This window comes from Pezoporus wallicus, unplaced genomic scaffold (genome assembly GCF_028554395.1).
Source record: "Pezoporus wallicus isolate ANWC-B61680 ecotype Strahan unplaced genomic scaffold, APGP_CSIRO_Pwel_v1 contig_3952, whole genome shotgun sequence".
In the NCBI taxonomy this organism is placed as follows: domain Eukaryota; kingdom Metazoa; phylum Chordata; class Aves; order Psittaciformes; family Psittacidae; genus Pezoporus; species Pezoporus wallicus.
In genome coordinates this window covers 12,060,750-12,076,118 of record NW_026635034.1, presented here as the reverse complement: position 1 = coordinate 12,076,118, position 15,369 = coordinate 12,060,750, and the positions used below count along the sequence as shown (strand labels likewise).

The window sequence follows — 15,369 nt, the reverse complement described above, 5'->3', positions numbered from 1 at the left end:
AATTAAGGTAATTATACTTTATTTTGGCAAACTGCTTATTGAACATAAAAAGAATGGTGTTAGTGTCTGAACTGCGGGTAAAGTCCTTCAGCATACACAAGCCTTTGAAAATCTTGGTAAGAGTGCTTTTGGTAAACTGAGAACTTTACCATGAAGAAAAGGAGTTGAAAATATCCAGTGCTACATTACCTAAATATAATAATTTATAATAAAAAAAAATTTGAGTGACCCACATGATAAACTCATATTGATTGTCACTTATAACATGCAGCACCACACAGGTATTATTCTAGTACCTTGCATCATGCATGTATTTCATAGAAGACACTACACCATCTCACTTTTGCTCTGTAACTACAAAATTTAAGGAAGCTTAAATCTTTAAGACATTCACTTACAATTTTGGCATTCTTCCCACTTTTCCTCAGCTGCTGAACAGCAAATGCATGCTCGACATTATCCATTGAAACTCCATTAACCATTGCAACACGGTCATTTTCTCTAAATGAGAAACATTATAATACACAACATAAATACTTTATGCTAAGGGGAAAATAAGGGGGAATGAGTCATTGACCAGATGAACTGTATTATAAACCTACTATACAAACAATTACAGATAAGTATCTTGAGAGCAAAACAACTGGGAGGCTTACCTACCAGTGACAAAGATGAATGCCCCCCCAAATCAGAATACAGGTATAGTTTGGCACTTACTGCAGCAGTCCTTCTGCTGGGCCTCCTTTCAGCACATCAGAAATAACTATTGATGTCTCACCACTTTGAAAGTGAGGATTATCTCTTCCTCCAGATATTGCAATACCAAAACCAAAACCAGGGGCCTATAACATAATAGAAGCAATATTTTTACTACCCAATATTTACATAGTCAATATTCACATTCCTCTATCAAACACAGAAAAGTCCTATGGGATGAACAAAACTTTTTGTAAGAAGGATCAATGAACCATGCCATGCAATTCAAGAACAGGAGAGCGATTAAAAATAAACACTTTTAGAAGGCATAGAGTCTTAGCTTAACTATCCCATTTCTCCCAAGAGATTAGAGTTACTTTTTTTATGGTGTGGGCCTCTGGTGGCCATTAGTGAGACCTCAATCTTCAGTAAGCACAACATACCACACCACAGTATCAAGATAGTGATTCAAACTTGTATCACATGCTGCAACACTTTCTTTGAGGTTTCACAGTATGGCGTTTACCCAGCTTGCCCTCACTTAGCTCAGGAACCAACAGGATCACAGCACACAGTAGTACAACTGCAGGCTCAGTTCTTAGGAATACCAAGATCACTTGTACCATTAAATACATCAAAACCTTGTCAGCACTTGCAAATCATCTGCATCTTAACAAAAGGAATTTGCTTCAATCTTTTCCCTCTAGGGTGACCTGCCACTACAGCAAGGTCAATGCCTCTGAAAAGTTATTCTTGTTAGCTATTTCAGGATCAAGAATTATGCTTACATTTCTGCCTGGAAGCAGTGGGGGTGGGAAATAAACTTTATAAATGTTAACTGATTTATAAACTATCTAGTTTCTCTGTCATTGCCCAGAAAACAGTCAGAAGGATATTACCACTTAAATACTGTATTTTGCTCAAGAATTTACTTTGAAGTTTTTGACTGTGCATGACAGTCAGTGGATGGGAAAGATGAGGTTTCAGCCAATTCCTCCTATTTCACACAGCAGACACTCCATGCTGGCAGACTTATTCCTTTCTTCAGACTTTGTCAAACATGACCCAGCTTTAGGAATGAGTTTCATGAAGTGATGGCAGAAGCTACACGGCAGTCTGCACTTGGCTGCAAGACACGATACTCATTCCCATTTCCCCCAAAAGGTAGGTCATAAAAAGTTGGTCCAGATTTAGCCTGTAAGCAGTAAATGAATAGGACCATACAATACTAAAACAGAAGTCTGGAGATTCACTGTTCAGAAATCAATTTCAACAGTTAGCAAATCCTGTTGCCAAGTATGAACAACATTAAGCTGGTCTAACAAGTAGAGGGGGAGTGGGGTGGAGTACACCTTACTGCTTCTACATTCATTTTAATTCATTAAAGGAAAACTGGACATCTTTTCAAGATGCAGCCCACCCAGATCAACCAGAAATCACAGCTGGGATTCAAGAATTAATGAAACCCTGTGCCACGTGGGACGACAGTCTAAAGGATCGTAATTGCCTACTTATGACGAGAGCTGAGGTTTCTGTTCAATTTTATTTTCTAAATAGTAGACCAAGAGAACATATAATAGGCTATGAAAATATGTAACAAAAACCTCTTTCAAAACAGTAATATTTCCCCTTTTTCATATCACTGCTGCTTCTTTAAATATTCCATTATACCCATATATTTGGGTGGGGAAGGAAAAAGGAGAAGACAAAGACATTTATGTCAAACTTCATTAAATGTTCTCTACCTTTCCTTACACCATAAACAAAAAAATTCTCATAGCTCTTCACTCATGAGGAGAAATAAAGTCATTAGGCCAGCAGAGATGCAGAAACTCACTATGAATCTTATCTTGGTGCTTGCCATTCTATTTTTTGAGCAGATTTGCAAACCAGATCACCACTATTAAGACAACTAGTTTCACATTTTCCATGCTATTCCTTTTCAAGAAGGCCTGAAAAACTAATCTCATATGCATACATCAGTCCCATGATTAGTCAAATGCTTTCTAATAACATAAATCAAAGTCTGAAGAAATACTCTACATTATAAAGTATAAATGAAACCCTGAATCTTTTTAAAAATTTAAGACTTTAAGTAATCTGCCAGTGAACCTCAGCCTACTACTTTTCATCATGCTGCCTATCTTCAGCTTAAGAGATAAACAATAAAATGAACTACTCTCAAAATTGAACTTAGGTCCTAGACGTCTGGAAATAGCAAGATGATCACTACAGATTATACAAGATATAAATATGTATCTTAACTAAAATCACGTATTTTTTTGTTTGTTTAAATCAGCCACATCACAAATTCACCTGTTAGATACTGCAGTGACAACACTAATCAAAACAACACCCCCCCCCCAAAAAAAACAAAACAAAAAAACCAACAAACACGAAAAAACAACCCAAAATGTACTATTCTGCTCTCCCACAGTACAGCAGCATGGGAGGAGCAGAAAGGCTCTTCAGAAGGAGACACATCTAACACAGACACACGGAGCTTTAGTTCCGAGTATGAAGAAATCCACATAATCTATGAAGTGTATGGATCCTCCTTAAGTCTTTTACAGTTAAGTATACAAAAGCAGAAGATTTCTCAATAAAACATGAACTGTAGCTACCTGATAAGCTTTAGCTGAACTTGACACTGGCTCAATCTCTTACAAGTTAAGCAGCAGTCTAAGAAGTTGGAAAGATAGTAAAGAAAGGGAACAAAACTCTAGGTTAGAAGTTCAAGCGTCTTCTCCTCTAAAGAAGTTTCTATTAAGACTTTTGCACAATCACGCTGGAACTCACCAACTACTGTGTTATATCACAACACAGACTGCTTCTGTGCTCTGCTCCAGACTCTCTCAGATACCCGAAACATTAAAAAAACCCTGATGTTTGAACTGTCAAAGCGCCTCTGCTATCATGTATATATATTGCAACTACTGGGATTAAATATGCTATTTCCCAAATCTGCATGACATCTCTAGAAAGTAAAGGTCATAGACAGCAACCCTTCAGAAGTGAGTAAGGCTGCATTTTTCAACAAGAAGTCCCTATGTAAAGCACTCCCTTCTTTCTGTGAGGCTCATCTTCTGAAGTTTATATAACATACTAACCCCTTTTTAAAGGGTCATTACAGGATCCAAACATGTTCAAAAAAACCCAACACATGTATCTTCAAGATATTTAAAACTTCTGAACTGCCATTAACTGATTTATAGATCAGTAACTATCCCCATAACAATGCAGAAGCATTTTTAAGATGTTTAATCCCTCAGACACAGAGATGTAAAAAAAAAAAAAAACAAAAAAACCAAAAAACTCATCAATTGATTATACAGATAGAATACCTTATAGTATCTGCTACTGTGGCTTTTTTACTTCAGGAAGAAATTGCATACAAATGATAACTGATTTTCTAAAATCTGATGAGTACTACCTAAACTGCTTTTTGTTTTTACAGTTTTGGCTACCTTTATGGAGTCCATGAAGAGTTAAAGGAATCCTACTCTGCCATAGACAGAAGCAATGGAGTTTTAGTAGAGAACAGCACAGGCTTAAAAATGTCAGTGCTGAAATTACCTACAGGATAGAGGTAAGTCTCAAAACAGGAATAAACATAGTTCAGAATATTCTACGAAATTTTGCTAACACACACACGGCACCCAACAAACTACTTGCATTCCCCCTCTATTTTTAAGGCTGTTCACTCCAATAGATGCTAGTCATCCTTACTCATTAAGTAGTTTTGATCAAATACCATGGAAGATAACCTGGTTCCGACATAGTTTCTTTGGGACACTTGGAGGGACAACAGATCTGCTTGCCATTATGAAGAGACATGAACTGATCTAGACTGACACCAACTCTGCACTTGTCTGCCTTTCCCAGGGGGACTTACTAAGGGTTCATATTTATAATGAATTTATACTGAACCTCAGTCTTCCAATTACTCGTCTAACTTCATTTCGGAACTCAAATACTGACAAAAAGGCACAAAAAGGTTTGGTAAAAGAGCTTTGCAGGCATATCAATAAAACAGGAAGCCCATAATGGGAAGCCCAACTTGCATCTATCCCATAGAAATTCAGCATGTTAAGTATCTTAATTCCATCATACACAGCCGTGTTACTGCTCTCAGCTAAGCCTAAATCAGAGGGACATTTTAGCGTGCCTCACTAGAAAGTGAGTTCCATTCTTCAGAATGTTCTTTGTGTGGCTGACAGTAGAAGTTCTATAGCAGTTCTGTAGCTCAGCCAAGTCGAACAGATAAACTCGCACAAAAAATATTCCACAATCACTCAGAGTGGCATTTCAAGTCTATTCCAATTCTGCAGCTTCTAGATACTTTTGAGGATAACTGAGATCTGGATGCATTTCACTCCTTCCAACTAAAATGGAGTCATCTCATTTACTGGATAACCTAACACTACAAGAATGTCACAAATAAAAAGCAAAATCAAAAGCCCCACAAACAAATCTGCAGTTGCTCTCCTAAATCCTCTTCCCAGCGCTAAGGATAAATTCTAAGCACCAGTTTGCTTTGCAATATTATAAGAATTTTGGTGTTGTTATCTGGCAGATGAAAAACATTCATTGTTTGGTTCTAATTGGCTAAAATAATACTATCAAATTATTAACAGTACATGCCATCAGCTTTCAACATACAAATGAAAGATACCTACTCAAATAACAAAACAGTTAAAACAGTACAGTTGGCAGAAGTTTGGCACATGAAGAATCAAAACTGAAACCATCATCAGACTACGCTTTTCACTGATATACTATACAAAGACATCTGACTATGTACAAAGAAGTGATTTCTAGTTCCTATCTATTATTTCACAATTTGCTTGTGGTAGCACCATATTGCATCATCTCATTATTCCTTTGGCTCACTGACTGAACACGTCATTTTCAAGTTTCACTGAAATAACTTTTTTTGAATGTAAGACAGTACTGATTCAATGAGTAATATGAGCAAAAAAAAATTTAAGTTTACAGATGACTGGACAGCTTCAAAAACACGTGAAAGGCAATTACATATAGAAATAATACTTCATGCGCAAGAACTTGTTGACCTAAAAATCACTGGAAGCTTTAAAAGTAGCCTAGATAACTATGGCTACACATTTTTGGTTTTACTCATACTTTTCCTTCTACATGTGGTTGCAGTTACAGACAGGATACTTTGTTAGAAAGCCTTCTGGTCAAGCCGAGTGTAGCCACTCTCCTCTTAAGAGGGCAAGCTCTCAATGATTATTTTGAATCAACAACATTAAACTCAAAAGAATCAACAGAAAGACTTTCCTTAAGCAACTCACTCTTTACTGTGTCTCTTGTACAGCCTCACAATAGCTACATCAAAAATCAATTTGATAAGAGTAACTCAAGTAAAGGAAGAGTCAACCTAAATGTAAAAGCTGTCTTCCTATTCCCTGACTCCCTGTAAACGTTACTTTGTCAAAGGTGCACTTCTGGCCACCCAAACCCACTATTTTCAGTCACTTCAAGAAAGGGGCAAGAAAATAAGGCAATTTTAAACACATTTATACTTAACTACATTGTTTTATGCCCCCGCAAATAAAGTTTTACATTTAAGTATAAATTACAGCACAATCATTAATGAACACTTAGATTTCTAACTACTTTCACTTACATAGAGAAGTAATCTAAAGCTTTGTTTCTGGCATGGTTATTTGCTGGCATTTATCTCTGAAATCCAACAAAGAAATACAGTACTATCACATGAAGCTTTTACAACACTTCTAAATTTAAAAACAAAAAATATGACAGTTTCCTTTTCTTTTACTTCCTGACACCTGGCTTTTTCCTGTTGTTTTCAAAAGCTACCAGTATCCTGCGTTAGGCAGACACAACCAATTGTATGAACTTACCCTGTGAAGAGTCACTGTGTGTTGTTCCCATATAGCTGTTTCTTCCATTGTTGTGCTCTAAGGAGAAAAAAGAATCCAAAGATTAGACTCACTGTCAATCGCTATACTAAAAGACTGTATAATACCACAGAAACTTACACTCTTTAATATTCATGTTGAATAGCTACCGAGAAGTAGGGCTAGCTCATTCGTTACACATTTCCTGTCTTTGTATGTCACATCTGAACTTCCCGTGCTCCCAGGGAAGTGGGGCAAGGGTAATAATAGGCAAAATAGATTTCTAACCATTATGTATTTCAGAACTTGAAGTTATAAAGATGTTTAAAGGGAAGGACTACAAGAACAATTTGTGATGTAGGCTCTCTTGCTTGCTCAGTAAGTGGATTAAGTAAATGAAGCTGGTCCTAAGCTCACTTTCCATTTTCCACTGTGATCAGTTGTATTTGTATTCTAACTTACATACTTCATACTTTTTTGAACATACTCTTTGTATATTTTAGCCGTACAAAGAATACCACTAATTCATGGATGCCCAGCTATAGTTTGCAGTACCTGTGCTACTGTATTATGCACACAAGTCTCATTTAATAGACTCCACAGTTTAGAACAGGCTAATTTCTTTGGTGCACAGTAGCACTGCAGAAATAACATGGTCCTCTTTAAGGGAACTAAATTAAACAGTAACATTATAACAATATTTACATACCTACATTTCTGCTTCAAAGAGCAGACATTTGCACTACTTAATGTGCCACCACAGGCAAACACTGGAAAGGACAAGATGGCTTGAGGAAGGAAAACTAGCAGAGCCAAAGGCTTGAAAATGGGCAGAAAGGCAGCAGAAAATACAAAGCAAACAGCATGAAGTCTCCCACTCTAGTACTGTACATTTTCTACCTTTCCAGAGGGCGTTCCCAGTGTTTTGCTCCTTACTCTCCCCTCTCACAAGCAAGCAATCCACTAACTAATGAACAGAATCAGAACACAAACATCTCAATCTCAACAGAAACAATGTGAGAGTGTTTAAAGTTTACCCTTGTTTCAGTTACTGTAACTCAGCCACTACAACAAAAGAGTAGTCCTAACTTTTAATCCAGTCCTGTACTGTAACAGGGAACAGCAGCTGGAGTGCTACTCTCACAATCAATAGCTCCGAAATCTTGATGCAATTTTGTAACATCAGAATTTGCAACCAGGTTTAAATAGCGAGCTCTTCTTGTGACCCCAATGTGCTACATTACTGCTAATTTCTTTTTCAGGATTCGCTTCTGCTGGAAGTGTTGATGCAACTTAATTGGGCTATACTTCATTCAAGCGGCTTTTGTTCCCCTCCATTCAATACCAAATGTTACTCCTTTGCATTACAAATTGATTCAACTCCACCCCAGAATTAGATTATTTCTCCAGCTTTTTAGAAGTAGACCAGATATATATTAAAACAGTGATTTACACAGAGCCACCTCTGAAACAAAACAGAATGTTTAGCTTGCTAAAAACTGTTAATGAATACTGATTTTCTTCCCTATTTCTGACGCTCTCATTCTGTCTTATTTTTGGCAAGAACTTCTCAGTCTGAACATCTCGTCAACAAGTGAAGAATTATCTCTGCAAGTGAACTTCTGAAAGAAAGAACTCTAAGTAGCTCCTATTCAAAAAAAGCAACATCAATCTAAAAGACTGCAAAAAAAGCGCAGTTCAAATTTTTATTGAAATATGTTGTTTCATTTCTGAGATTATCAACAAGTTAACCCGACTCGCTCACTGACTGCATTTGTCCTGGCAATGCCACCCAGGTACAATGCTCCATCAGCAGTCAAAGGCACTTTTGCACAGCACAGTTTTGAGCTACTTAGCTGAGTACCAGATTTCAATGGTTCCAAGTTCTTCTGCCTCACTGTTGACTCAGTACACAGGGCATGGTGCAAACACACCAACTGGTCCTGGGTATGGCAAAGCCTGATAAAACACAGTTTAACCAGCTAAGCACTCCTCCCACTGGATCTGAGAGAGCTTGTGATCTCAGAGTTGGAGTAGGATAAGATAACAAAAACAGCTAACCAATGACTAAGAAAAACGAAGTGACCTACATAACATGCCTTTAAGAACCGTGAGAAGACTTACTACCTCACAAAACAGCAAGACAAACCCTGAAAAACCACTCACATAATCTCTTCCTAAAACTGACCAGGGTGTTCACTCCTCAATCGACTGACCCTGTCTGCCATTTTTAGTGGCTTTTCCCTTTCTGCAGAAACTCAAGTCTTTCCATATTCTTTGCTTGCTCTTCTCCATCTTCTTGTTCATACTATCTCCTCCACTCATCTATTGCTATTACCTCCCCTACATTTTTACCAATACGTTCATTTCAAATTCACAAGACTTGGAAACTTCAAATATCCATTAGCTAAACAGACAACCAAGTGGTATGCTATTTTCATTCTCTCCGCATGCCCAAATACCAATCAAGAACAGTGAAAACAGCTCAAAAGCAGCCTGAGGTAAGTTGTTGGCTTTGACACAAACTGCTTACGTTAGTTTCTCATCTGTAAAGAACTGCATCACTCACAAGGCAAAGTTTGATGAAGACATGAGAAGGTACTGACCCTACTAAGTATTAACAACTGAGGCAGAGGAGCTAGTTTGCACCACCATCAGCCGAGGTCCCTGCTGTGGTGCTGCTCTTAGACCATGCTCACAAAGTGCTCTACATTTCATGCAGCCTTTGAATTTCAGGAATCTTGTAAGGACTTCATTCCAAAGTCTCTGGAAATGGCAGACACTGCTTGTAATTAAGGGGTACAGACAGTAGTTCTGCAGTGTTAGTGCCAGAGCCCCTCTGACTGCTGGTGCCAAGCTTGCTATCCCAAATAAGGTCACTCACCACTGATTTAGGGGAAGTCAAGATGACTCAGCAGGAACTGAGAAATACATACAGCCTAGCACCTCAGAAACTAGGAATGTGTGAGAATACTAAGATGATACAGTTTAGGGTTAGAGTAACTGAACAGAGACCATTAAGTATCTCTGAAATGCAAGTGAAGAACTGACAGCATTTGGAACTTTGCAAACTCCAGATACTATTATGTATGGTTCTTTACACACATAAAAATAACAGAAAGAGAATAATGGTATCATGACTTCAGTGTTGGAAAGAAAAAAAATTATGCTTTTGCTTCAAGAGTTTTCTTAAGCTCATGTTAAACACCACTATACAAACAATTTGTAGCATTCCCAGCTCTGTATATGGCAAAAGGATGTGTTTGCAGGCCGTTTCTTGGTTTTGTTTTCTCGCTAAGGACAGTGAGATTAATACATTCTCAGAGAAAATCATATTTAGGGATCTAACTTAGAACAGGCAGATTTTCAGGTCTTCCTCTGGCCAGTGCAAGAGTAATGTACCATGGAAAGTGATAAAGTACTTTTTGTATCTTTACAAACCTAATTTTGCAGATCAGCATTGACAGCTGTACTGCAGACAATAAAATGAAGCAACTACTTCTGCTACCTCAGGGGGCATATTGTTTCTATTCTCCACAAAATACAACAGAGAGGAAAGCTATCTATCTGTGACAGATCCAAGCCTCTGCTCTAACCCTTTCAACTACAACAAGCAAACTACAAAAAAACTGAACCACCGGATTACAAACTTAACTACATAAAGAACACTACCTTCGCTCCGAAGCGTGCAGCCTCATGTTGCAGCTTTTGCGCACTCCTTACTTCCAATAAAATACCTATGTCTAAAACCATTCCTATTTGTCTTGATAAAAATCACAGCAACTTTGAGAAATAGCTTTCTTATTCAAGATATGGAAAAAAGATAAAATAGAACTGGTAAGGGGCTGTATCAAAAGAAGGAACTAAGTTTAGATTTAGTGTTGGTCTCTTCAGAAAGACAGCAGACATTCATACGCCTTATTTATCTTGCTGTATTTCTATTTGGCTTCTATAATTAATTCTCTATTATTCTTTGGAAGCCCACACCAGCAGTGGGATGCTACTTAACTTAGAAGTTTTAAAGGTTAAAATGCAAAATCATTACACTTTGATTGCATTTATGGGAACAAGAATTAAAAGTGCTTAATGCAAAAACTAGTATCTGCAACTGTCACAAGAATTTCTGCAGGTTTGTTGGGTATCTTGAAGATACTTAACATTCATTAAAAAACTTAAAAAATAAATCAAAGTCAATATCCAAAACAAACAGCTTCCTGAGGAAGTTCAGAGAAGAAAACAATCTTCCTCAGCCAGCCCAAAGCAGGGAATGAAGAGGCAATTCCCACCCTCCAGCATCTTTTAGCACTCAGCTGGAGCACTGTTGCTTCCAACACCAACCAAGATGACCTCCTACAGATACTCCCCTTTTTCATTGCCTAATTAAACTACAGACACCTTAAAATTCCAACAGCTTTCCTTCAACTCTCTTGTAACAAAAGCCTTCAGCTCACAGAAAAAATAACAAAAAAAAACATCAATTTTTTAACAGCCGTTCCTCTGTAATTAGTGCAATGAAGACAGAATCCTACTGTAAGATTGATTTTATCAACTGAGAGCTTTATCTTACAGAGTTTTTATACAACATATGCAATGCACCACGTTTACTCTCCAGAGCACCTTAAGAGATATTTGAGCTATTTCAAGTACTGGAAGCCAACTACTACAGCAAGTGTAGCCAAAAAGGAGGGTACTCCAAGGTAGGAAAAACACAGCAATATGCACACTGTAAAAAATGGGCGTTTGCATTCAGAACTGGGATATCTCTGCACTAGACCTTGCAAGCAGCCTACATCCTTGACTTTTACATAATCATCCCTCTTTGCAAGCAGGAAAGACTATTACCCTAAATGTATTTTTGAGGAAAGACAGACTAAGAGATAGGACAGAACAGCTCAGGGACTGCTGCAGAGACAAACAACATGCACCTGATGCTATTTGATTATGTCTTTTACACACCAATGCTAAATGGAGCAGAAACATCCACTAAAGCATCTTCTTGGGAGACCTTTACGATATAAAAAATAAAAAAAACAACCAAACAAAAAAAATAAACCCCATCAAACAAACAATAAACAAAAAAACCACAGCAACAAACCCTCCACAAAACTCATTCATTACTGAAACTGAGAAACCAGTCATCAATTTCACCTTCTGTCTAAATGCAGATCCATGGAAGCAACACTGACCATCTATTTTGGATACAGAATGTTAAACTTATTCTCTCAAACAGATGTACTAAGCACCTTAAAGTTATGCAGTGTGCATCACTCCTTTTTTCCATCTCTCACACTGCACAGGTCCCAAGCTCTAGTCAAGAATTCCAGTCCTCCCCAACACTTGTCTACATTCAACAGGTCACCTCATGAAAAGCCTGTATTAAGAAAGACACCATTATTAAAGCAAGTCTTCGGATGACAACATGCAATGCAAGTTTAAAAAAAAAGAAACAAAAAACAAAACCAAAAAAACAAACCACCACCACCAACAACCAATGAAAACCAACAAAACACATACAGACTTCTCAACACTTACTTAGATCAATGTACAGGCAGAAAGTCTCTGTCTCAGATAGTACATACCTACTGCTTGGACAACAGAAGGTATCTTTATATCATGAATAACAACCTCGAGAAGAAAAACTAGGACTAAGTTTATATATATATGCATATTTTCAGTAATAGCTAGGTTCTTTCACCATTCTGCTCAATTCTCCCTATGCTTCCAGAACCACATGAAACTCCATGAAATACTAGCTTACTAAATACAATTTCCACTGCTTCCTGCTCTAAGATTCCCAAGATTACTTACTATATTTTCAACAAAAAAATACCACACGCACATGCATTTGAAAGTCTCTTCTGTTAGTTTTCCTGAAGAATTTCTGTGTAAGACATTTTTGCTCAGACACTCTCACTCTGATTTCTGGGCAATATTCTCTTCAAACTGAAAAAAAGAACAGCCAGCTTGTTTTTTTTAGGAAGACTTACTTTTCCCGAATGGTCTTTCAAGTCCAAGCCTCAACATATCACAGACAGCTCTCTGATCTCCTGGCATCATTAAACCTTTGTTGGTTTTGCTACTGCTCAACACAAAAACCAGTACACTTGCCTTCCAAAAAAACCACTGATCATGAACAGAATGCAGAAATCTGGGGGGATATTACATTTTAGTGAAATAATTAAATATTGAATTATAGATCCAATTAAATCTGAGTATTTTTAGAAGTGTTTATGATACAGTAGTGAATATCATATCCGTGAACAGAAGGCTGACACTTGAGAATAAGATGGCAAAACAAACCAGAATTTAAGACTCAAACACATATACATCTCAAATGATCTTAGGTCAAGTTACTTCAGATGAAGAGTACTAGTCACACTATGGTAACAGTACCAGCCAGCAGCTAAGCAAAGCTTAAGAGTGTCATGATCTCTATGGCGTGGGAAAACTGTTTTAGAATTTGGGATCCTTGTCTGTTTTGCTTCTTTCCATTTTGCTTTCCAGCTGGCAATGAAATCATGCAGCATCACAAACTCTAAGTGCTGGCAAGCAGCATTTCACAGATCACGACTCCAGGCCAGTATGCTAGCAAAACAGAAGTCACAACAGAACAGAAAGGCTAAAAAGCAAAGTGGTAAACTGTGTGTACCCATGCTCATCATCATCCCATCCACCACCCCCCCAGTGAAGTTGCCAAAAGGAAGCACAGGTAGCTTGCAGTTTGCTTTTTGTTTTACTTTGGTTTAAGCCTTTACCACATTGTCCCAGGTCAGTATTATTAGGACTTAGAGATTCCAAAATTAGAGTTTAGGTTTTAATATGTAATTGAAAGTATTTATCTTCTCTTGTTTAAAGATGAACTTTAGGTCAGATTTTTTTTTCATGATTCAAAAAAAACCTACAAAAAACAACAAACCAACTTTAAGAAACAAAATGTAATACTTTAATTCTTTATATGTCAGGGTGCAACTTGAAAAGCACTTATTTTAGCGTAACTGCTTAAGCAGCACATGCTGCCTTCATGCGAGTTTCCACCTTCAAATATACCCTTCTCCCCCGTGATATGCTTGTGCATGCTACACTTATGTATGTGGTCCTTTCTACACATATCTGCTCCCCATCAGTTCATCTCAACCCTGCTGACAGATGCTGCTAGTGGCACAGCCTGTAACCCAGCCCTGTTAATGTAAAAGCTCAAACTCCAGCATTGTATCAGAGTAAAATAAGCTACAGTGAAGCATACAAGTGGAGTTCATTAAGCATACACAGCTGTGATCACAGTTTCACAGCAGTTGACAACTTGGAATGCCAAAACCCAATTATGCATTACCTGCCTCGTTGCTTTGTTTTAAAACCACAGGGGCAGGCTGGCCAGGGAAGCTGTGGAATTTCCATCCTTGGAGGTATCCAAGCCTCAATCAGACAATAACCCAAGCAACCTGCTGTTGCTGAACCTACTCTGAACATGGGGCTGGAGTAGATGATGTCCAGAGCTCTCTTCTGACCTTGCTGTTCTGCACCTATTCTATAAAACAGCTGTAGTGAGAACTGGTTTGAGCAGAGGGCTGGGCTAGCTGATCTCTGGAGTGCCAACTTTAAATCTGTGATTCTATGCAAGTCATTTCCAGCACATTCCTGAAACCAAACCCAGTCATCCAACTGCAGCCACAGTCTCCATCCCTGCTCATAGATGCAGCTTGGTGTTTACCACTTAGTTAAGAACATTAGCTGAATTCTGCAAGTATGGGTTGTTGTTTGTTTTTTTTTTCCCTTGGTGGAGAAGAGCAGCACAGCATCAGTACCCACATGAAGCATAATCATAGTGTATTAGTTTTATATAAGAAACCTCATGTACGTGACCATTGTTTTTTAAAGCCAAAAGGCTCACAAGTTTAAGAAATGGCCACCAAAAAATTACCAACATGAAGAGCAACCTCACTAAGTCAGAATGTCTCTTACATCGTTTCTAATTGGGAAAATCATAACCTAGTTACCAAGCACTGCACCGTACCACTTTTAGATCATTATATGCTAAAGATCGGTCAAACAAGAGCCCCAGGATAGGCAAATACCATCCCACTAGAACAGAGCAGGACTGATTTTCCCCAAGATGCTACCCAAAGCTTTTAAGTTTCAATCAGACCAAATACGCTTTTTAAGAGCCTTGTATGACAGCCAAGTACAGATGCACAGTTATGGACTTGCCATCTTCCAGCTTGACAAGAAAACAACAGCACACATAGGTTAATGTCTCCTTAAAATGTCTGGTGTGTTAGGGTTTGGGTTTTTTGTTATTTGGGTTTTTTTTTTTTTTAATTTTGCAAGTTGTTTCACTTCAGAATATTTTCTTGGGGGGGGGGGAGCATTGGAAAGTGTTTTTTTTTTCCGGGGGTGAGGAAGTGTTGTCTGTTTTTTGTTGTTGTTTTCTAAAGCCTATACAGCCACAAGAATACATTTTTGTTTTGTGTTTAAGTGGTTTTCCCTACCCTGAACAACCACCCATATAGAGGTGGTATTTCTCCCCACTCCCAATTTGTGTAACTACCAGTTAAGAAGATTCAGTTTTAGCAGCCACATAGCCGCTAGCACACCTGCAGAGCACATCACAACTCTTAAGCTCACATCAACTTTACACATTCAAAGGAAATAAGCTAAAAGGAGACAAAAATGAGGGAGTTTAAACAGAAGGAGATGGGGAAAAATGTTAGCTATTACAGCTCTTTTCGAAGAGTGACTTTGGTTAGAAAGGTATTAACTTCAGAGTAAGAGGTCAACAGCAACAGAG

The 15,369-nt window shown here is 37.9% G+C and overlaps 1 protein-coding gene across 3 annotated transcripts in view; it reads right to left on the bottom strand.

Annotated features, from left to right (window-relative positions):
- Positions 1-15,369, bottom strand: part of TJP1 (tight junction protein 1) — a 195,340-nt gene that overhangs the window by 38,043 nt on the left and 141,928 nt on the right. For all 3 annotated transcript variants that reach the window (XM_057398917.1, XM_057398925.1, XM_057398935.1), the window contains 3 exons: positions 6,588-6,644; positions 718-842; positions 399-501 (listed from right to left, as the gene is read on the bottom strand). In XM_057398917.1, the coding sequence (XP_057254900.1) occupies positions 399-501; positions 718-842; positions 6,588-6,644 (285 nt within the window). The remainder of the gene's footprint in view (positions 1-398; positions 502-717; positions 843-6,587; positions 6,645-15,369) is intronic.